Genomic DNA, 25,213 nt, shown 5'->3' on the forward strand with positions numbered 1-25,213 from the left:
GTGGTCTATAACAACTTCCCACAAGAATAGGCTTTAGGTGAGGCAGGTGAACCTTTACCCATATTACTTTAACATCATTTGACATGAGATCCTCTCTAAGCTTTACAGGAATATGACTTTGAATATAAACAGCAATACCTCCTCCGTTGGCATTCCTGTCTCTTCTGTAGATGTTATAATCATATATTGCTACAATTGTATCATTAAATGTATATCCTAAGTGAGTTTCAGAGATAGCCAGTATATGAATGCTTCCTGTTGCTAGCAAGTTATCGAATTCATGAACCTTGTTTCTTAGGCTACATATGTTAATGTACTCTATTTGTAGTGCTTTTCTGGGATTCTTGATTGTTTTTATTGCTTTAATGGGAGGCTTATCAGAGGTAGCCATGACAGTGATATTTACATTTGAGCTGATAGTGCAGGGTGAAGTGCTAACAGTGGGCTTCTTACTAGTGCAAAAGATCTCAGTGCTAACAGTATAACTCAGGTTCATAGGCACATGCTTACTGCTGAGAAAATCTGTTGTTTTGACAGAGGCATTTAGAGGAAAATAAATTAGGCTACTTACATTATGAATGGCAACACCTCTGGGAAAATGTACATTTGCAGCAGCACCACAACAGCTCAGCAACAAAATGGTAGGGATTATCTGAGCAGGGTTTGGGTCCCTGATAAGTCATTGTCTCAACGCAGCCTTGAAATGTGAGGACAGGGTCCAGTAAGCATGTTGTGTGTGGCATTTTCTGGTGCTAGATGGTCTGGGTTATCATCATAAGCTATAGGAACATTAATAAACAACGGAGGCGAGGCCACATCCTCATTCCTGAAATGCACCCTGGGAAGACTGACATCAAGTCGCTGTGGCAGCCAATACGGGCAATGTTAAGGTAATCAATCGGCGTCAGCAGTTTGGCAGCCTGGAATTTACTGTCGTGAGAGCCGGCACATTCTGTATTAAGCCATAAGTGATTTCATCGCCATAATCTCTTTCCTGGTTGTCGTGGGTAATGCTATGTGACAGCACTGAGTGATGTGTTTTTGGACACGTGTTGTCATTCAGCAATGTGCATAAGGCTCCATAGATCTATATTCAGCTGAGTTCTCATGAGAGGAGGAGAGTACAGTGCAATGCAGCCAATATGCCATGTGGCACCATGCTTACAGCTCAAACCACCTCTTACACTGATTGATGTATGTTCTGGGGGTTGTTCATCAGGGCATTCCTGATGGCTGGTACCTGATTGGCTTTGAGCCTTATGAACTGGTGTTTATCAGATGTAACGCCTACTTCATTGTCTGTGATTGGGTGCTAGCTATGTTGACTGCTGGTGTTTGATTAGGTAAAGGCAAGGCTGACCTCCAGTCTGGGATGAACTAAGCTGGGAGTACTGCTGTTTATGTGTGGATGATTGTGTATGTCAGTCCCTGTGTGTCAAATCAAACTTTATTTGTCAAATGCTCCGAATACTACAAGTGTATACATTACCGTGAAATTCTTACTTACAAGCACTTAACCAACAGTGCAGTTCAAGAAGAGCTAAGAAAATATTTACCAAAATAAACTAAAGCATTTTTTTTTTATTAAAATAAAAAGTAACACAATAACATAACAAAAACGAGGCTAAATACAGGTAATTTGTACATGTAGCTAGGGGTGAAGTGTCTATGCATAGATAATAAACAGCGAGTAGCAGCAGTGTACAAAACAAATGGAGGGGGGTGGTCAATGTAATAGGCCAGTTGCCATTTGAATAATTGTCCAGCAGTCTTATGGCTTGGGGGTAGAAGCTGTTAAGGAGCCTTTTGGTCCTAGACTAGGTGCTCCGGAACTGCTTTCCGTACGGTAGCAGAGAAAACAGTCTATGACTTGGGTGACTGGAGTCTCTGACAATTTTATGGTTTTTCCTCTGACACCGCCTATTATATAGGTCCTGGGTGGCTGGAAGCTTGACCCCAGTGATGTACTGGGCCGTACGCACTACCCTCTGTAGCGCCTTATGTTCAGATGCCGAGCAGTTGCCATACCAGGCGGTGATCCAACCAGTAAGGATGTACTCAATGGTGCAGCTGTAGAACCTTTTGAGGATCTAGGGACCCATGGCAAATCTTTTCAGTCTCCTGAGGGGAAAAGGTTTTGTTGTGCCCTCTTCACAACTGTCTTGGTGTATTTGGACCATGATAGTTCATTGGTGATGTGGACACCAAGGAACTTGGAACTCTCGACCCGCTCCACTACAGTCCCGTTGATGTTAATGGGGGCCTGTTCGGCCCGCCTTTTCCTGTAGTCCACGATCAGCTCCTTTGTCTTGCTCACATTGAGAGAGATTGTTGTCCTGGCACCACACTGCCACTTCTCTGACCTCCTCCATATAGGCCATCTCATTGTTGTCGGTAATCAGGCCTACCACTGTTGTGTCGTCAGCAAACTTAACGATAGTGTTGGAGTCGTGTTTGGCCATGCAGTCATGGGTGAACAGGGAGTACAGGAGGGGCCAAAGAACACACCCCTGAGGGGCCCCAGTGTTGAGGATCAGCGTGGCAGACGTGTTGTTGCCTACTCTTACCACCTGGGGGCAGCACGTCAGGATGTCCAGGATCCAGTTGCAGACGGAGGTGTTTAGTCCCAGGGTCCTTAGCTTAGTGATGAGCTTTGTGGGCGCTATGGTGTTGAAGGCTGAGCTGTAGTCAATGAACAGCATTCTCATTTTGTCCAGGTGGGAAAGGGCATTGTGGAGTGCAATAGAGATTGCATCATCTTTGGATCTGTTGGGGCGGTATGCAAGTTGGAATGGGTCTAGGGTATCCGGGAGGACGCTGTTGATGTGAGCCATGACCAGCCATTCAAAGCACTGAGTGCTACGGGCGGTAATCATTTAAGCAGGTTAGCTTCGCTTCTTTGGGCACATAGACTATGGTGGTCTGCTTGAAACATGTAGGTATTACAGACTCAGTCAGGGAGAGGTTGAAAATGTCAGTGAAGACACTTACCAGTTGGTTCACTCATGCTTTGAGTACACGTCCTTGTAATCTATCTGGCCCAGCGGCTTTGTGAATGTTGACCTGTTTAACCTCTTGAACCTCTGGGGGCAGTATTTCATTTTGGATGAAAAACGTTCTCGTTTTAAACAAGATATTTTGTCACGAAAAGATGCTCGACTATGCATATAATTGACAGCTTTGGAAAGAAAACACTCTGACGTTTCCAAAACTGCAAAGATATTGTCTGTGAGTGCCACAGAACTAATGCTAGGCGAAACCAAGATGACATTTCATACAGGAAGTGAGCCAGATTTTGAATGCGCTGTGTTCCAATGTCTCCTTATCTGGCTGTGAATGCGCAAGGACTACACTTTCTGTCGTTTCCCCAAGGTGTCTGCAGCATTGTGACGTATTTGTAGGCATATCATTGGAAAATTGACCATAAGAGACTCCATTTACCAGGTGTCCGCTCGGTGTCCTCCGTCGAAACTATTGCGTAATCTCCAGGTGCGTGCATTTTTCCATTTTGTTCAGAGGAGAAACCAAACTGCCAGGAATGATTTATCATCGAATAGATATGTGAAAAACACCTTGAGGATTGATTCTAAACAACGTTTGCCATGTTTCTGTCGATATTATGGAGTTAATTTGGAAAAAAGTTTGCCGTTGTAATGACTGAATTTTCGTTTTTTTTTCTTAGCCAAACGTGATAAACAAAACGGAGCGATTTCTCCTACACAAATAATATTTTTGGAAAAACTGAACATTTGCTATCTAACTGAGAGTCTCCTCATTGACAACATCCGAAGTTCTTCAAAGGTAAATTATTTTATTTGAATGCTTTTCTTGTTTTTGTGAAAATGTTGCCTGCTGAATGCTAGGCTTAATGCTATGCTATGCTCAATACTCTTACACAAATGCTTGTGTAGCTATGGTTGAAAAGCATTTTTTGAAAATCTGAGATGACAGTGTTGTTAAAGGTCTTGCTCACATCGGCTACCAAGAGCGTTATCACACAGTCATCCAGAACAGCTGGTGCTCTTGTGTATGCTTCAGTGTTGCTTGGCTCGAAGCGAGCACTGAAGCATACACGAGAGCACCAGTGATTGCGTTCGTGCATGTGAGCACTTGTGTGTGTATCAGATTGTCAGGAATACTCACAGGCAGTGGACAACAGTGCGGCCATCTCCACACTCCCTCTGCCACTTGTGCACGTGAGCCAGTAGGCTGAGGAAGGCCTTCTTGGAGTCGGGCACGTCGCGGTAGGCTGACCAGCGCAGGAACTGGAACTGACACACCACCAGCTGGCCCTCCTGGGGCTAAGCACAGAAAGAAAACATGAAGCTCATGAGACCTAAATGTGTGTGTGTATGCATGTGTGTGTGCATGAGTTCCTGCCTGCGTGTGCGCGTTCATGTGTGTCCATAAGTGTGAGAGATTTATAGCTCTGCTGGTGAGACTGGGACCTGAGGTGTGAAAGAGAGATGTCCATGTGTGCTCAGAGCTATAGCCCAAACCAGCACCTGCATTAATATCACTCTGATGCTGCAGGGGCACACGTGACAGCTGTAACAGCCTCCAGCCCTACAAGTAAGGAGCTAGGGATGCACTGTAAATCATGCAGATTGGACTAACACAAACAAATAGGATGCAAGGAGAAGTTACAATCATGGAAGTGGGATTTTCTATGGACCTATTTCTCTTTCACACACACAAACAATTGCACACACCCTCATTTCACACAGACAAACACACCATTTCCCGACACTATGCTATCTGTGGGTTGCATTCTTCCAGGTTGTGTGAGGTGCTGTTTGACAGTGCAGTGTAGAGGAGAGAGGTAGAGAGAGGTAGTGTAGGTGAGGAGGGATGACAGGAGGGGTAGATTGGGGAAAGGAGGATGCCACTCTATGAGGGTGGTTATGGGCACTTCCTCTCACAACCTGCCAGCAGGGACAGTCTGGTTGACAGTGATGCAACACACCTATTCATTTACACACCCACACACAGTACAGTAATGTACACAAACTCAGCTCTTTCTACCGTTCTGACAGACAGACAGAAATAGATCATTAAGACACACACAAAAAGGCACGTAGGCATATGCACAAGCACAAACATGCACACGCACACCAAACAAAGTCTCTATTATTCTTCACAGAGGTAGGGAGGGAACATTGACAGGCATCTTCCTTTTCTTCCTGCCGGCATACTAAGGGGGACTTTGACAACACCAGTACTCCCTGTACTTTGACAACAGAGCTGTCATCTTCAGTTGGGATTGACATGAAGCCTAATTCATGAGTTCTGCCTGATTCTCTATGTCAGGTAAATTTGTGACACGCTTTATGAACAAATAAAAAGGGAGAGAAAATGTGCATTTGAGCCTATTAGAATATCCCACATTGTGGATGTGACATGCATTATGGTCAAAGTTCCCCTTAGTATCCCAGCAGGAAGAAAAGGAAGATGCCCATCAACGTAATGTCAAGCAGGAAATTGAAAAAGGGAGACGGTTGTTTTATAGGATTGAACGCATCAACTGTGTGTGTGTGTGTATAAATGCTCACCCTTGTCACATTTTTGACACAGAACAGACGAGTGATGACGTCGTCGTCAGCTGACATGGACAGGAACTCAACCTCCATTGGCCCATACTGCTGCAGACCAGGCTCTGGCCAGTACTGGACACAGGGCTAGAGAGAGAGAGGAGGGGAAAGAGAGAGACAGGGAGGTAGGGTAGAGTGAAAAAAGGAGGAGGAGGAGAAAATAGTTCATTTGGCATCTTTGGGACCTATAGATCAATGTCAAGATTCCAAAAGGGAAATATCAGAGTCTAATCAATTCACCCCCAAAACCACCCTGTGACAACTCCAAATGTGTTCCAACGGCATGTGATTGGAACTGGTATTGCAACAAAAACTAGCAGACCTTTCTGAAAGGAAGGGCTCTCACATAATTATGAAACAAAGTGAGCGCGGAGAGAGCGAAAGAGAGAGGTGGAGGGAGAGAGCGAGAGGAAGAGAGAATGTGTATATGTGTGAGACAGACAGAGCAAGAGAGAGCAACAGAGAAGTGGGACGGTATTAAATGACAGTCAGGCAGACACTGTGAGATACCTACAAAGAGAAACCTTGAGTTGTGGCTTGGGGGTAGGAATTAAAGTTGATATAGCTGAATCTCTAGAGACTGAAATCAAGCGAGGAGTGTTACTGACTCCGCAATACCAATGTGGTCAGAGATCAAAGAGGCACAATGCAGTGTGAAAGAACAAATCCAAAAGCACACACACTTATACAGAGACTAAATGATGGCAGAGCGGCATGGCTCTGACTGGCTAAGTCTTCTGCTATTAGCACAACGGACACAGGAGCAAGAGTTGAGCTAAGATACAGCATCCCAGACACTGCCAGTAGAATCAGAACTAGATTCAAACTCAGATCTGCAGCATTTTTCAATGTGAAAAGTGAAATGCTAATTCATCAACAGAACACTGTCCCTTCCTAATAAACTGCGTTCATTAACATATACATATATACATACATATATATTACATGCATACAGTATATCTTAATATGCATAAATATTGATATGTATAGCTCACCCAGGCAGAGTTGGACTGGTTGAGCTGGTTGAGCATGACCACCGAGGTGCAGCCGTAGTCGAACACCAACCTCCAGAAGTCGGCGGTGGTGCCGGGGAGCGGGTGAGGGGTGACGATGAAAGCGGCGGGCTGGTGGAAGCTGTCAGTGAGTGCCGCGTTGATGTAGTTGTTGCTCTCGCCCTCGGTGGTGACCAGGAATGCCAGGACGCGGTCGGGCGGCAGCACGTCCATGCTGCGGTTCTTCTCCCGGTTCCTGGGGAGCAGGGCGATGCTGCACTCCTCCACGTCCAGGTGAGGGGTGACCGAGTTCAACGTCTGGAGGACGGAGGGGAGGTGGAAAGGGAGGGAAGGAGGGAGGAAGAAAAGTTGGAGGGATATAAAGATTTAATGAAGGGAGAATTTATGAGATTGGTGAGGTGAGGTGAGATGAAGTATCAGAAATAAAAATAGGTGATGAAGAAAAAAGAGGGAAAGGAGGGAATTGATGCAGGCGGACAGAAAGAAGGGGAGGAAGTGGGGGTGGAGAAACAGCATGTAATGACAGATTGGCCACTCGTAATTCTCTGTCAATACTGGTACATTGATTGACAGTTTCAGTTAGAAGCATCTTTAAAATAGTTTAACATCACTCTGAAATAGTCACAGAGTTCAATAACAAATTGGAATAATTAGGCCAGCCTCTTGCATAATGAACACAAATGTTATGAACCTTTGGGAAAACAAAAGTGAAAACAGAATCATTTGCACCTATTCCTTTTGATGAACATTAACAAGTATTCCACCCTAATTACATAAGACAAAATAAACAGAATGTTTGGATCATTAATGCACCACATCAATAATAGATCTGAGAAATGTTGATCTTAGTGATACTGGCTGGTATTGGCTTTATCTGGGCTTTGTGATAGATTCGGCATGAGCAAAATATAGGTAGAGTTTGTATTAGAGGTTGTATTTGGCATACATTGCATGGATCCTTTCAGAAGGAATGTCAGTTGGGTGAATTTACAGGATCAAAGGGATCCACTTGCCCATTTTACTTAGGAAGAACTAACAACCTGTAATCAGAGAGCACCCATGCCCATTTTCCCCTGCCTAAGTAATAAGTAATGAATCGTCAAGTAATGAAAAGTGGCATAATTCATATGAAGTGTATTTGGAAAAACACAGTAAACAGTAAAAGTGTGCCGGGTGTGAGCGCCATCACCGACCTAGAGGACTGGGTGAACTCGCGTTCCGAGGCCGACGTGAGTAAGGTCTTTAATCATGTCACCCCTTGCAAGGCCGCGGGGTCCGATGGTATTCCCGGACTCGTACTCAGAGCTGGCAGGCATATTCATAGTAATTTTCCACCTCTCCTTGTTCTAGTCTGTAATCCACACATGTTCTAATGACCACCACCATTCCTGTTCCCAAGAAGTCTTCATGCAACAATGACTACTACCCTGTGTCATGTAAAAATATTCCCCGCGTGAAAAAGTTTGCAGTCGTTCTGATTGTGTTCTGATTGTGACGTCATGCGGTGAAATTTCTCCCAGCGTGAAAATCCCAGCTCAATAATTGCACGTGCATCTCTTTATATGGATGGATGGCTGAGCTCGTGTGGATGTTTCTCTCACACACATTTGCTTTACACATCTGCCAGGAATACTGACTCTGACCAATCAAAAGCTTGTTGAGGCATGAGATCAGCATATAAATACCCGGACTCGTGTGTCGAAGTGCTGAGGGTCAATGTGAGGAGAGATTTTTTGCAAATGCAAAGACTTAGGCGCTACGTTTTTGATTGACAGTACATACATTTGTTTGTTAGTTAGTTAGTTAGCTAGCTATACAAACAAGTTAAAACTGAACACCTCTGAGAACAAGCCATCTCGACCAGTTTATAGCTAATTATGCTAGTTAGCTAGATAAATCCAAGGTGAGGAGATGAGAGAAACGAACTTCAAGGTCCTCGGTGTGACTTAACCCTTGTTTTGTAAAAAAATGACCCGCCACTATGTTAAACAGCAGAGAAAACCCCCTAAATTATATATTTTTAATTTGAGTGACCCCAACATTAGAAAAAGTGAAACATCACCTTTGTTCATATTTCCATGAAAGCTGTACATCACCAGGGTACAAAAATTGTCTTTGGGTCATTTTTGACCCAGCAGTTATAAAATAATTTACACACCACAAAAACCACAAAGACACACACACACTCACAATGAGAAATTTAGATTATATGTGCTACTGATTGAACTCAGTCAGCAGCTCCTGAAGAGAAAGATCACCATGGTTGGCACAGTTAGAAAGAACAAGCCTGAGCTCCCCCTTGCACTCCTCGCAACAAGGGAGAGGCCTTCTAATCAAAAATTGCCTTCAGCCCCACCACCACTCTAGTTTCTTACCTCCCAAAGAGTAACAATAATGTGGTCCTCCTGAGCACACTCCACAAAACGGCTGAGATCAGTGATCATGAGGACAGAAAACTAGCCATCATCCTAGACTACAACCACAACAAAGGAGGCATGGACAACCTGGACAAGGTGATTGGAACTTACAGCTGCAGGAGGATGACTGCCCGCTGGCCTCTGGTCATCTTCCATAACATCATTGATGTGTCCTCAAACAATGCCTTCGTGTTATGGAACAGCTGGGAAAGGCACATGTAACCCCACACATTCAAAGAAGGGAGCGCCTCCCCCACACAGAAGCCTCTGCAGCGCTTGTGAAAGCTGTTCAGGGGGCTGAATCTTGTCCTGATCCACCTGAGGCTGCAGCTGGGGCAGGTAAGAGGAGGAGATGCCAATTCTACCCCCCAAAGAAGGACTGCAAAACAAATACTATGTGCTGCACATGTAAGAAATACATCTGCAAAGTCCATGCACACAAACATGCATACTGTGCTACGCCTTGCTAGCAGCAGGCAAACTTGTCACGGAAATCAGAAAAGCAATCAAATTAAATCGTTTACCTTTGATGAACTTCGGATGTTTTCACTCACGAGACTCCCAGGTAGACAGCCAAAGTTCATTTTTTCCCAAAATATTATTTTTGTAGGCGAAATAGCTCCGTTTGTTCTTCACGTTTGGCTGAGAAATCGCCCGGAAATTGCGGTCACCACAACGCCAAATTAGCTCCATGATATTGACAGAAACATGGCAAACGTTGTTTAGAATCCATCCTCAAGGTTTTTTTCTAATATCTATTCGATAATATATCAGTCGGGACAATTCGTTTTTCACTCTGTCCGATTGGAGTAATGGCTACCTCTGTATTTTACGCGAGAATCTCTCTCGGAGCCACCATGTGACCACTTACGCAATGTGGCTGCCTACGGCTATTCTTCAACAGAAATGCGTAAAACTACGTCACAATGCTGTAGAGACCTTGGGGAATACGTAGAAAGCGTAAACTCGTTGATGGTACGTTCACAGCTGAATAGGGAGTCATTGGAACGCAGCGCTTTCAAAACCTGGGGCACTTCCGGGTTTAGATTTTTCTCAGGCTTTCGCCTGCAACATCAGTTCTGTTATACTCACAGACAATATCGTTACAGTTTTAGAAACGTTAGAGTGTTTTCTATCCAAAGCTATATATATGCATATTCTATCATCTTTTCCTGACAAAATATCCCGTTTAAAACGAGAACGTTTTTTTTCCAAAAATGAAAATACTGCCCCCTAACACCAAGAAGACTCCAGCCACCCAAGCCATAGACTGTTCTCTCTGCTTCTGCATGGCAAGTGGTACCGGTGCATCAAATCTGACACCAACAGACTTGAAGATCCCCAAGCCATAAGACTGCTAAATAGGTAACTAAATAGCTTACAAAATGGCTACATAGACTATCTGAATTGACCCTTTTATTTATTTTTGCACTGCACACTCACAGAGCCTTACACACTCACGCACACTGACACTCCAAAACACACACAACTACTCACTTCATCATTTGCTCACACACACATAATATGCATATACATTTATACATACTCCACACACACGCACACCCACTCAAATACAATCATCATATACGCTGCTGCGTATTTTTGTTCTACCTCATGTTATTTTTAGTATTACATTGTTGCATTGTTGGGTTTAGAGCTTCCAAGAAAGGTATTTCACTGTACATGTGCATGTGTCATTACAACTTGAAACTTAAAAGGGGGGATGCGTGTGGGGCTATTCCAGTATGAAATGCAGTACTTTGAAATGCAAAACCTTGAATCAATGATGCTGCTCTTATAGTAGAGTCAGTAGACAGTACTGTTTGGAGGGCTAAGAGAGGAAGTTAATGCATGAGGGAACACAGCTGGTGCCCCTCTGTCCTAATCAGAATCAAATAAAGTGGTTTGAGACCACAACATTCCCGGCTTCCCACAAATCATGGGGGATTTGAATGATAATCATACACTTTTAAAGGTGAGAAGAAACTGGAATCCTTGTTATGCCATTAGCAAACACACATGCAAAACAGGCAGGCATGCATATACAAGCTCACATTCACGCATGGATGCACATACACCTGCACCAGACCTTAAAAAAAGCATACATTTTCTGAGATCTGTATTCAAAAAGTTGTAGTCACCTACAGAGTAACTATTTGTTCCCCTGGAAACAATTATTCAGTGGGAACAAACAGTTACTTTGGTGGTGACTATAACTATTTGTGCCTCTGTAATAAACTGTAATTCCTTTTGGAGCAACATTATATTTGTATTTAAATGTATTATGGATCCCCATTACTAAACCCTGCACCGTAGAGGCTGCTGCCCTATGTACATAGACTTGGAATCACTGGTCACTTTAATAATGAAACACTAGTCACTTTAATAATGCTTACATACTGTGTTTTAGTCAATGCCACTCCGACATTCTTATTTCCATTCTTTTACTTTTAGATTTCTGTGTATTGTTGTGAATTGTTAGATACTACTGCCCTGTTGAAGCTAGGAACAGAAGCATTTCGCAAAACACCCGTAATAACATCTGCTAAATATTCTACATTTCCTGGGGCCCAGCAAAATTAAGGCAGTTTATACTATTTTAAAAACATAAGAAGAGATTTCACAACACATTAAGTGTGTGCCCTCAGGCCACTACTCTACTACCACATATCTACAAAATATAATCTACAGTATGTGTACATGTGTATGTTATTGCGTGTGTGTTGTAGAGTAGTGGCATACAAGTATTTTACACCATTTTAAAGATAAAATTCTCGTTAATCCAGCCACAGTGTCTGATTTCAAAAAGGATTTACAACGAAAGCACCACAAACGATTATGTTAGGTCACCACCAAGCCACAGAAAAACACAGCCATTTTTTCCAGCCAAAGAGAGGAGTCACAAAAAGCAGAAATAGAGATAAAATTAATCACTAACCTTTGATGATCTTCATCAGATGACTTCATGTATGTTTTGTTTGATAAAGTTCATATTTATATAAAAAAATCTATGAGTTTACATTGGTGCGTTATGTTCAGTATTTCTAAAACATGCAGTGGTATTGCAGAGAGCCATATCAATTGACAGAAATACTCATAATAAACATTGATAAAGATACGACTATTATACATGGAACTTTAGATACACTTCTCCTTAATGCAACGCTGTGTCAGATTTTTTTAAAACTTTGCAGAGAAAGCAAACCATGCAATAATCTGAGTACAGCCTTTAGACAACAAAGCAGCCAAAAAGATACTGGGTAGTCAACATTATTCAGAAATTTTAAATATTCACTTACCTTTGATGATCTTTATCAGAATGCACTCCCAGGAATCCCAGTTCCACAATAAATGTTTGATTTTTTCGATAATGTCCATCAGTTATGTCCAAATAACTTATTTTGTTATGGCGTTTGGTAAACAAATCCAAAAGCGCGTTCAGGTCGCGCCGAACGTCGGACGAAAAGTTCAAAACGTTCCGTTACAGTCCGTAGAAACATGCCAAACTAAGTATGGAATCAATCTTTAGGATGTTTTTAACATACAACTTCATTAATGTTCCAACCGGACAATTTCTTTGTCTGTACAAATGAAGTGGAATGTACAAATGAACCTTTCACGTGAGCGCGTCAGATCGAGGCTGTGGCACTCTGCCAGACCACTCACTCAAAGAGCCCTTATGAGCCCCTCCGTTAGAGTGGAATCTTCAAAACAGGTTCTAAATACTGTTGAAGTGGAAGCCTTGGGAAGTGAAACATAACTAATATTCCACTGTATCTTCAATGGGGGCTGAGTTGAAAAACTACAAACCTCAGATTTCCCACTTCCTGGTTGGATTTTTTTCTCAGGTTTTTGCCTGCCGTATGAGTTCTGTTATACTCACAGACATCATTCAATCAGTTTTAGAAACTTCAGAGTGTTTTATATCCAATATCCAATATCCATCTGTACAAACATTGTGTCTTTAGTGCTAGGCAGGCCACTAAGTGATACGGGCCATAAACTTTTATTTCTCCCTTAACCTGGAGGAGACTCAGCCTAGGAGGAAGGGTTAAGCATAAGTGCTTGTGTGAAAATGTTTTTGTCTAATGCAGCTGTCTTGACCCTCTGGGAAGAATAAACTTGGTTAAGCTTTCATAGTGTCTGTTGAGTTTTTGTATTTAACTAGGCAAGTCAGGTAAGAACAAATACTTATTTACAATGACACCCTCCCAGGGAACAGTGGGATAACTGCCTTGTTCAGGGGCAGAATGACAAATGTTTACCTTGTCAGCTCGGGGATTCGATCCAGCAAACTTTCGGTTACTGGCCCAATGCTCTAACCACTAGGCTACCTGCCACCCCAAGAATGCTGATTTAATCCGTCTACATTGTCCTGTTTTCTGCTACAATGTGTTGGACTTCTGAGCCATGCAGCGTTGTTACATCAAGTTCAGGCCAGACACAACTTCTCTCTGATCCCCTCTAGTCCACCAGCAACAAAGTCAAAATATCCAACAGTGCTTCAATTCAGTATTCTAGGTTGGGGTTGTTGTGTTGTTTGTTTTATCTTAACCTTTTCTGTGAAGTCACTGAATAGTATTTTACAAGGAAACAGAAGATGTATTATTTCATTCCAGTGTGTGACTGACCTGGAACTCATCTCGTAGCTGGGAGGAGTTGCTCTGAGAGTCCAACCGCAGCATGTCTTTGTAGATGAGTGCAAACTCATTCACCAAGATTGCCGTCTCTCCACACAGACAAGCCTCCAGGATGGCATCATGGATAAATATGTACTGCTCCTGCAGATAGAGAGAAAGGGGTGAGAGAGAGGTGTGTATGGAGAGAGAGAAAGAGAGAGAGAGAGGGGAGATGAAAAGGGGGGAGAGAAAGACAGAACAACAAAACAGAGAGAGTAAGAACATGAAGAACATAGGATGATATCACAAAGAAAGTGGGTGAAGTATGATACAGAGGACAAGGGGGGGTTAGAGAAAGCGAGAGGGAGAGAGATAAGAAAGAGAGAACAACAGAACAGGGAGAGTTAGAACATAAATAACATAGGACCATATCACAAAGAAAGAGTATGAGGTGTGGAAGGGTGGCGAGAGAGAAATCTCATTACCTGCCATGATGTGAATTAAATATAAGCTATAACATTGTACAGTGTATCAAAGAGCGGTGGGAGACTGAATAAATATGTCTAAATAAATAAACATTTGCAGTGTATATATTTCATTAGAGCACCCCTGCAAATAACTACAAATGTAATACACAGCTAAACCAATATTGGATTTAGATAATACGATTAAGATATGCTATATCAACGAAAGAAAAGCCATGTGCTTTTGCATTGCACTGTGACAATGTAAGCCTTCACATCTCGGAAACCATCGACCTATACACAAGTCCCAGTGGACGAGCTAGGCTAGAATATTCCCCTCACTCTCTCCCGGTTCCCCAAACACAATACAGAAAATACAGATGTAAGGATACCAGAGAGGTGTGAATCATTTTATCTTCCCCCCCTGAAATGTACTGTAGGCCAGCCCATTCACCTCTGTCTGGATCATGTTAATGCGTCGTGAGCAGAGGGTTTTGACACAGTTGTAGATGTCCACCACACCCTCACACTCGGCCATGTCCAGCATGACGTCCAGCACGATGTAGCAGCCTGTGCGGCCCGCCCCCACACTGACACAGAGACACAGGGAGAACAACATGTCACTGACCTTTGACCCTTTAGGACAAGCCTTCACATACACTACTGTAATAACAGTGTTCAGATAAGGGTTGAAAGCAACTCTTGGCTCTCTCTTTCTTTGGGTGACATGAAAATAATATAATCAGGGCTGGGGATGGATGCAATTCCCCTATACAAGGCATCAGCCACAGCAGGTAAAACTGGTTGAAATAGCGTCCGACTCATAACGAATGTAAAACTGTTTAAAATTGTGTCATTTCAATCAGTTTTGCCCACTGGGACTAAGCTTTAAAGCTTTGAAAACACAAAGTAGTAATGGTTGCATGAGCATTGACAGCTAGCAGGAAGTGATGTACTGCAATGTGCGTTGATTGGAGGCTGGTACCTGCAGTGGACGACCACAGGTCCAGCATCGGGGGGCGTGGATGCTTTGACCCGCCGTATGAAGGCCAGCAGGCCTGTGGCGTGGTAGGGAACCCCATGCTCCGGCCAGGACGTGAAGTGGAACTGACGCACCTCGTGTTTAGCTGAGTAGCCCATCTGTGGAAACACAACATCAGAAGAAGAACAAAAAGAAGATTACATGAGTTACAGTTCCTTCAGAAAGTATTCATACAACATTTTGTTGTATTACAGCATGAATTCAAAATGGAGTAAATATTTGTTTTCAAACCCATCTACACACAATATCCCATAATAACAAAGTGAAAACATGTTTTTATAAATGTTAGCAAATTTATTGAAAACATATATTTATCGAAAACATATTTAATTTACTTAAGCATTCACACCCATGAGTCAAAACATTGTAGAAGCACCTTTGGCAGGGGTTACAGCTGTGAGTCTTTCTGGGTACGTCTCTAAGAGCTTTGCACACATGGATTGTGCACAATTTGCCCATAATTATTTTCAAAATTCTACAAGCTCTGTCAAAATGGTTGTTGATCATTGCTAGACAACCATTTTCAGTTCTTGCCATAGATTTTCAAGTAGATTTAAGTCAAAACTGTAACATTCACTGTCTTCTTTGTAAGCAACTCCAGTATAGATTTGGCCTTGCGTTTTAGGTTTGTATTTGTATTGATTATGGATCCCCATTGCAGCAGCTACTCTTGCTGAGGTCCAGCAAAAAAAGGCAATTTTAAAAACATTACAATACATTCACAGATTTCACAACACACTGTGTGCCCTCAGGCCCCTACTCCACCACTACCACATTTCTACAATACAAAATCCATGTGTACCTGTGTGTAGAGTGTGTATGTTATTGTGTGTGTGTGCATGTGTCTGTGTTTATGTTGCTTCACAGTCCCCACTGTTCCATAAGGTGCATGTTTATTTATTTTTAAATCAAATTCTACTGCTTGCGTCAGTTACTCGATGTGGAATAGTTTTCCATGTCGTCATGGCTCTATGTAGTACTGTGTGCCTCCCATAGTCTGTTCTGGACTTGGGGACTGTGAAGAGACCACTTGTGGAATGTCTTGTGGGGTATGCATGGGTGTGCGAGCTGTGTGCCAGTAGTTCAAACAGACAGCTTGGCGCATTCAACATGCAAGTAGTGATGAAGTTAATCTCTCCTCCACTTTGAGCCGGGACAGATTGACATGTATACTATTGATGTTACTCTGGGTACATCCGAGGGCCAGCCGCGCTGCCCTGTTCTGAGCCAAGTCCCTTTTTGTGGTATCTGACCACACGACTGAACAGCAGTACTGTAAAGAAGGTAGAGGAGCTCTTCATTATGGACAGACTTCTCCCCATCTTAACTACTGTTATATCAATATGTTTGACCATGGCAGTTTACAATCCAGGGTTACTCAAAGCAGTTTAGTCATCTCCACATGCTCAATTTCCACAGAATGTATTACAAGATTTAGTTGAGGTTTAGGGTTAGTGAATAATTTGTCCCACATACAATGCTTTTAGTTTTGGAAATATTCAGGACTAACTTATTCCTTGCCACCCACTCTGAGACAAACTGCAGCTCTTTGTTAAGTGTTGCAGTCATTTCAGTCGCTGTAGTAGCTGACGTGTATCGTGTCTAGTCATCCACATACATAGACACACTAGCTTCACTCAAAGTCAATGGCATGTTGTTAGTAAAGATTGAAAATAGTAGGGGGCCTACCTAGACAGCTGCCGTGGGGTATTCCTGATTCTACTTGGATTATGTTGAAGAAGCTTCCATTAAAGAACACCCTCAGTTCTGTTAGACAGAAACTCTTTATCCACAACATAGCAAGGGGTGTAAAGCCATAACAAACACGTTTTTCCAGTAGCAGACTATGATCAATAATGTAAAAAAAACGCACCGACATCTAACAAAACAGCACCCACAATCTTTTTTTAAGCAATTTATCTTAGCCAATCATCAGCCATTCGTGTAAGTGCTGTGCTTGTTGAATATCCTTCCCGATAAGCATGCTGAAAGTCTGGTATTCTAGTGGTTAGACTGTTGGGCCAGGAACTGAAAGGTTGCTGGATTGAATCGCCGAGCTGACAAGGTAAAAATGTGTTGTTCTGCCGCTGAGCAAGGCAGTTAACCCACTGTTCCCTGGGTGCCGAATACATGAATGTTGATTATGGCAGCCCCCTGCACCTCTCTGATTCAGAAGGGTTGGGTTAAATGCGGAACACAGTTTTCAGTTGAATGCATTCTGTTGTACAACTGACAAGGTATCCCCCTTTCCCCTTGTCAATTTGTTTACTGTAAAATAGTATTGTATCTGGTCAAACACAATTTTTTCTAAAAGTTTGCTAAGGGTTGGTAACAGGCTGATTGATCGGCTATTTGAACCAGTAAAGGGGGATTTACTATTCTTTAGTAGCGGAATTACTTTTGCTTCCCTCCAGGATTGGGGGCACACACTTTCTATTAGGGTTGAATTGAAAATACGGCAGACATGAGTGCCAATATCGTCCTCTATTTTCCACATTAATTTTCCATCCGAGTTGTCAGAACCCAGTGGCTTGTCATTGTTGATAGAAAAATCATTATTTAACCTCTCACTTTACAGAATTCAAAATTACAATGCTGGTCTTTCATAGTTTGGTCAGCGATACTTCTGTAGTGTCAGCGTTTGTTGCTGGCATGTCATGCCTAAGTTTGCCAATTAAAACATCATTAAAGTAATATCATTCGGTTTTGTAATGAATGAGCCATCTGATTCAAGAGCGGAGTTAGCATTTTCCAAAAAAGTAATTTACCTTCTTAAGGTATAGGAGGCAGCATTTTCACTTTTGGATAAATAGCGTGCCCAATTTCAACTTCCTGCTACTCATGCCAAGAATATAAGATATGCATATCATTAGTAGATTTGGATAGAAAACACTGAAGTTTCTACAACTGTTTGAATCATGGCTGTGAGTTTAACAGAACTTATGTAGCAGGCAAAACCGTTCAGATTTTTTTGAAGTCTCTGTCTGTTCAGTGCAGGGTCTGTTTCATTGGGAAACGGTATTTCTTAGGAACTTGTTTTTAGTTCCTACCGCTTCCACTGGATGTCACTAGTCTTTGGAATTTGGTTGAGGTTATTCATTTGTGCAATGAAGAAGTACGGCCATCTAGGAACTGCGTAACACTGTTGAGAGTTGAGCAAGACTTGAAAAGTAGCTTGGTTTGTTGTCTTCCTGTATTGAACACAGATAGACCCGTCTTCAATTTGATCGATTATTAACGTTTAAAAATACCTAAAGTTGTATTACAGAAGTAGTTTGAAATGTTTTGGCAAAGTTTACAGGCAACTTTTGAAATATTTTTTATTGACGTTGCGCAATTTGGAAGCTGTTTTTTTCTGGATCAAACGCGCCAAATAAATGGACATTTTGGATATATATGGACGGAATTAATCGAACAAAAGGACCAATTGTGAAGTTTATGGGACATATTGGAGTGCCAACAAAAGAAGCTTGTCAAAGGTAAGGCATGCTTTATATTTTATTTCTGCGTTTTGTGTAGCACCTGCAAGGTTGAAATATGCTACCCTCGTTGTTTACTGCTGTGCAATCATCAGATAATAGCTTCTTATGCTTTCGCGGAAAAGCCTCTTTAAAATCTGACACGTTGGCAGGATTCACAACGAGTGTAGCTTTAATTTACTATCTTACATGTGTGATTTAATGAAAGTTTGATTTTTATATAGTAATTATTTGAATTTGCCACGCTGCATTTTCCCTGGCTTTTGGCAGAGTGGGACGCAAGCGTCCCCTATACCATGAGCAGTTAAGGTACTCCAAAGCATTTTACGATCAATCTTCATGTCATTTATCTTAGTTTCAGTGTAATTTCTTCTTGTTATTCAGTTTAGTCACATGATGTCTCAATTTGCAATACGTTTGCCAATCGGTTGTGCAGCCAGACCTATTTGCCATTCCTTTCGCCTCATCCCTCTCAACCATACAATTTTTCTATTTCTCACCAATCCACAGGGATTTTACAGTTTTTACAGTCATTTTCTTAATGGGTGCATGCTTAATTGTAACTGAAATAAGCAATTTCATAAATATGTCAAGTGCAACATCTATTTGCTCCTCATTACACACCATGAACCAACAAATATCCTTTACATCAACATAGAAATCACTACAAAAATGATCATATGACCAGTTATATACTATATTAGGCCCAGCCGTTGGAACTTTGGTTTTCCTAGATATGGCTACTATATTGTGATCACCACATCCGATGGATTTGGATACCGCTTTGAACCAAATTTCTGCAGTATTAGTAAAGACATGATCAATACATGTTGATGATTTAATTCCTGTGCTGTTTGTAACTACCCTGTTAGATTGACGGATAACCTGAACCAGGTTACAGGCACTGGTTACAGATTGAAGCTTTTTCTTTAGTGGGCAGCTTGATGAAAGCCAGTCCAAATTTAAATCACCCGGAAAACATGTCACTCTGAATCACATACATTATCAAGCATTTCACACATGTTATCCAGATACTGACTGTTAGCACTTGGTGGTATATAGCAGCTTCCCACAAGAATGGGTTTTTAGGTGAAGCAGATTAACATGTAGACATATTAATTCAAAGGTATTTAACATGAGATCCTCTCTAATCTTTACAGGAATGTGGTTCTGAATATAAACCGCAATACCTCCACCACTGGCATTTCTGTCTTTTCCTTAAATGTTATAACACTGTATTGCTACCACTGTATCATCAAAGGCATTATCTAAGTGAGTTTCAGAGATAGAATATGAATGTCATCTGTTACCCGCAAATAATTGATTTCATGAACCTTGTTTCTTAATCTACATATGTTAATGTGGGCTATTTTGAGCAATTTTTTACGCTTTACTGGGAAGCTTAGCAGAAATAGATATGCTCATGTTATTTACAGTTGAGGTTGGAAGTTTACATACACTTAGGTTGGAGTCATTAAAATGTGTTTTTCAACCACTTCACAAATGTCTTGTTAACAATAGTTTTGGCAAGTCGGTTAGGACATATACTTTGTGCATGACACAAGTCATTTTTCCAACAATTGTTTACAGACAGATTATTTCACTTATAATTCACTGTATCACAGTTCCAGTGGGTCAGACGTTTACATACACTAAGTTGACTGTCCCTTTAAACAGCTTGGAAAATTCCAGAAAATGATTTTATGGCTTTAGAAGCTTCTGGTAGGCTATTTGACATCATTTGAGTCAATTGGAGGTGTACATGTGGATGTATTTCAAGGCCTACCTTCAAACTCATTGCCTCTTTGCTTGACATCATGGGAATATCAAAATAAATCAGCCAAGACCTCAAGAAGAAAATTGTAGACCTCCACAAGTCTGGTTCATCCTTGGGAGCAATTTTCAAATGCCTGAAGGTACCAAACAATAGTACGTAAGTATAAACTGCTCCAAAACCGCCACAAAAAAGCCAGACTACGGTTTGCAACTGCACATGGGGACAAAGATCATACTTTTTGGAGAAATGTCCTCTGGTCTGACGAAACAAAAATATAACTGTTTGGCCATAATGACCATTGTTATGTTTGGAGGAAAAAGGGGGATGCTTGCAAGCCGAAGAACACCATCTCAACCATGAAGCACGGGGGTGGCAGCATCATGTTGTGGGGGTGCTTTGCTGCAGGAGGGACTGGTGCACTTCACAAATTAGATGGCATCATGAGGAACAAAAATTATGTGTATATCTTGAAGCAACATCTCAAGACATCAGTCGGGAAGTTAAAGCTTGGTCGCAAATTGGTCTTCCAATGGACAATGACCCCAGGCATACTTCCAGAGTTGTGGAAAAATGGCTTAAGGACAAAGTCAAGGTATTGGAGTGGCCATCACAAAGCCCTGACCTCAATCCTATAGAAAATTTGTGGGCAGAACTGAAAAAGTGTGTGCGAGAACTTTGCTGTTCCCTCTTAGCAGCTGTACTCCATAATCGTACAGTGGTGCTCCCACGGAGAGTGGCGGCAACAGTGAAACGATAATTCTGTGTTTGTGCCACTGTCACTCCGCAGAGTTGCTCTGAGCCGCTCCATGGAGAGACCCTGGCGTTGATTGACAGGATGGTCTACTGAGAGCAATGAACACTTCAAGCTCAGGTGCTGTCATTGTAGAAGCAGCATGCCTCAGCGGTGTGGGAGGGGGGGGGGGGGGGTTAAGTAGCTTGAGTTATTAAATCCTCTCACTGCAGGCATATTTAATCAGAGGGCCCTCGATGGTCATCGTCTCTGAGTCACATCGGTCTGTACATCAGGAGCTGTTGTTTATTCTAATCTCTCTACATCGTATTTATGCATCGTCAGGCAGTAAGACAATGTCTACTCAAGTCAGTGTATATGCCAACTGCTGCGGTCTCTGCAATGTTTATGAGCATTGGGAATGAGACTGGTACAGGGGCCAACTCAGTAACAAAGGAGAGGAAAGAACCATAGAGCCAGAGTAGTATTTCCTACTATCACCCCTCTTTAGTCAGAGACAGGGTGCTATATGTCCGCCAAGTGCCTTTATCAGAAAGAGGAGTCAAAGAGGCCTCTGTGGAGCCAAGTTCTCTGAATAGGATGCATTCACAACAGAAGCACCTCATAATTGAGACAGATTGACTGCTGGTTCTGTTCAGTTGGACTGATAAACATCACAGACTCTCTATTATAGAATACTGCCTGGAAACGCTGGATGAAGAAACAAGGCCCTCATGGTATATTTAAGCAGTGAAGCCATAAGAAACCCAAATAAGAAAAGAATGAGGGAAAGATACTTAGTAATAGCTGGGATTTGTCCTGTACAAGTAAAATCCATGTGATATTGGTCATCGACGTAGACTGACTCAATGTCAAAAATGTGCAGGTACAGAATGGTTGGACTTACCCTCTCCAAGGCAAAAGTACGAACGGTGTACTCTGAAAGTGTGTCCAGCTTCAGCAGTGTAATCTTGATGTCTCCATACAGCTCACTGTCATCAGGCCAGTATTTACAGCATTTCACCTGGTCAACAGAGACAAATTACATTTGATCAAATACGCATACAAGGATAGTCACAGAAATGTGTTTGACATGTGTTTGACCAAGCAGTGTTACTTGTTGGAGAATTATGTCACCTACTGCTCAGCATGAAATAAATGTAAGGAAGACACAGAACAATTATACTTAAATTCAGCTCCAACAAAATCAACCAGTTCTTCCATAGATAGAGGTAACTATAATAGTCTTTAATGAGGGGGAACATAATATCTAAAATTGGGCCACCACTAATGTTTTCCATTAAGGCACAAAGGATTTTTGTAACTTTTTATTTAGGTTAGATGTTTTTTTTTTATTCAGCTGACGAACAATCCAGAGCTAACGTATCGATTATGGAGTACAGCTGCTAAGAGGGAACAGCAAAGTTGATGTACTGATATTGATAGAAACACTTTGTCATCCTAACCACTATGTCTACGTTTATGACTTCAGAAGAAAATAACGGGACATAGACTATAACATTTACATTCTGCTGGTGTTTCAATTACTCTTATGTCTGTCTGAGCAAATAGCAAGGGATCTGCATACAGTACAGAGAAAATGTTATTGTGTCCCCCTTTGCACTGTGTGAGATGTGTGTAAGAGGAGAGAAGTGTGGGACTCACCCTGCCTATCTCTACCAGTTTAGTGATCATGACAATGCTGAAGCAGTTCTCCTGCCACACCATCCTCCAGAAGTCATACACCGACTCCTGTTTGGGCCCTATGGGACAAAGAGGTAAAACCATCACATCAACCATCAACCATATACAGTGCCTTGCGAAAGTATTCGGCCCCCTTGAACTTTGCGACCTTTTGCCTCATTTCAGGCTTCAAACATAAAGATATAAAACTGTATTTTTTTGTGAAGAATCAACAACAAGTGGGACACAATCATGAAGTGGAACGACATTTATTGGATATTTCAAACTTTAACAAGTCAAAAACTGAAAAATTGGGCGTGCAAAATTATTCAGTTATTATTCAGTTAATACTTTGTAGCGCCACCTTTTGCTGCGATTACAGCTGTAAGTCGCTTGGGGTATGTCTATCAGTTTTGCACATCGAGAGACTGACATTTTTTCCCATTACTCCTTGCAAAACATCTCGAGCTCAGTGAGGTTGGATGGAGAGCATTTGTGAACAGCAGTTTTCAGTTCTTTCCACAGATTCTCGATTGGATTCAGGTCTGGACTTTGACTTGGCCATCCTAACACCTGGATATGTTTATTTTTGAACCATTCCATTGTAGATTTTGCTTTATGTTTTGGATCATTGTCTTGTTGGAAGACAAATCTCCGTCCCAGTCTCAGGTCTTTTGCTTCCAGAATGGTCCTGTATTTGGCTCCATCCATCTTCCCATCAATTTTAACCATCTTCCCTGTCCCTGCTGAAGAAAAGCAGGCCCAAACCATGATGCTGCCACCACCATGTTTGACAGTGGGGATGGTGTATTCAGGGTGATGAGCTGTGTTGCTTTTACGCCAAATATAACGTTTTGCATTGTTGCCAAAAAGTTCCATTTTGGTTTCATCTGACCAGAGCACCTTCTTCCACATGTTTGGTGTGTCTCCCAGGTGGCTTGTGGCAAACTTTAAACGACACTTTTTATGGATATCTTTAAGAAATGGCTTTCTTCTTGCAACTCTTCCATAAAGGCCAGATTTGTGCAATATACGACTGATTGTTGTCCTATGGACAGAGTCTCCCACCTCAGCTGTAGATCTCTGCAGTTCATCCAGAGTGATCATGGGCCTCTTGGCTGCATCTCTGATCAGTCTTCTCCTTGTATGAGCTGAAAGTTTAGAGGGACGGCCAGGTCTTGCTAGATTTGCAGTGGTCTGATACTCCTTCCATTTCAATATTATCGCTTGCACAGTGCTCCTTGGGATGTTAAAAGCTTGGGAAATCTTTTTGTATCCAAATCCGGCTTTTCCTTGTTCTTCATGATGCTCTCTGCGCTTTTAACGGACCTCTGAGACTATCACAGTGCAGGTGCATTTATACGGAGACTTGATTACACACAGGTGGATTGTATTTATCATCATTAGTCATTTAGGTCAACATTGGATCATTCAGAGATCCTCACTGAACTTCTGGAGAGAGTTTGCTGCACTGAAAGTAAAGGGTCTGAATAATTATGCACGCCCAATTTTTCAGTTTTTGATTTGTTAAATTTTTTTGAAATATCCAATAAATGTCGTTCCACTTCATGATTGTGTCCCACTTGTTGTTGATTCTTCACAAAAAAATACAGTTTTATATCTTTATGTTTGAAGCCTGAAATGTGGCAAAAGGTCGCAAAGTTCAAGGGGGCCGAATACTTTCGCAAGGCACTGTAAGTAGGACCAAAGAGTTTTTCCTGGTCAGGTCAAATGCCCTACTGTAATTAAAGTTGTGCTGTACAGTGCTTCATAGCAGTGTTCATTGGTCTGTGCCAGCGAACTGTGGCTCAGTATGAGAAGTGACAGGTGAAACAGGAAACGGATCATATGGCCGAGGAAGACACTAAGAATAGCTTACTCACTCAGACTCACACTCTATCACACTTTATCTCTCTCTCTCAGAGAGAGAGTGAGTTTGTGTAAGATAAGTGAGTAGCTAGACACGCTAGGAGAGGGTTTAACTGATGCTGAGGTGTGTATCTACACATCCAAACACGCACGCATGGAAAAGCATGAACACACACACACAGTTTGTGCACCCAAACTGCTGCTTAGTAAGAGATCACAGGTGTGGATGATTGACAGAGGGAGAACTGTAGGCTCTCACACACACACACACACACACACACGCACACGCACACGCACACGCACCCGCACCCGCACGCACACACTCTCTCTCTCTCTGTCTCCATGTATCACCCACCCCATATCATGCAGTGGGTTGGCGGGTCACACATGCAGTCACCTTTTGATTGGATGGAGAGACACTTGAGATCTGTCTGTGTCACTGTTGCTAGGTCCTACGTGGAAGTTCATTGGGTAGGTTGGTCGACCTCAATTTTACACACAAAAACACACAATCCCACACACAAGCACC

General features: G+C 42.1%; 1 protein-coding gene across 4 annotated transcripts in view; it reads right to left on the minus strand.

The window, feature by feature from the left end:
- The window catches only part of LOC110490335 (receptor-type tyrosine-protein phosphatase U), a 322,183-nt gene that overhangs the window by 21,817 nt on the left and 275,153 nt on the right, over positions 1–25,213 (minus strand). For all 4 annotated transcript variants that reach the window (XM_021563683.3, XM_021563669.3, XM_090200408.1 and 1 more), the window contains 8 exons: positions 22,798–22,895; positions 22,040–22,156; positions 15,090–15,244; positions 14,559–14,694; positions 13,653–13,802; positions 6,587–6,901; positions 5,553–5,678; positions 4,144–4,301 (listed from right to left, as the gene is read on the minus strand). In XM_021563683.3, coding sequence (XP_021419358.3) covers positions 4,144–4,301; positions 5,553–5,678; positions 6,587–6,901; positions 13,653–13,802; positions 14,559–14,694; positions 15,090–15,244; positions 22,040–22,156; positions 22,798–22,895 — 1,255 coding nt within the window. The remainder of the gene's footprint in view (positions 1–4,143; positions 4,302–5,552; positions 5,679–6,586; positions 6,902–13,652; positions 13,803–14,558; positions 14,695–15,089; positions 15,245–22,039; positions 22,157–22,797; positions 22,896–25,213) is intronic.

The sequence above is a fragment of the Oncorhynchus mykiss genome, chromosome 2, assembly GCF_057628025.1.
Source record: "Oncorhynchus mykiss isolate SJ-2025 chromosome 2, ASM5762802v1, whole genome shotgun sequence".
NCBI lineage: Eukaryota > Metazoa > Chordata > Actinopteri > Salmoniformes > Salmonidae > Oncorhynchus > Oncorhynchus mykiss.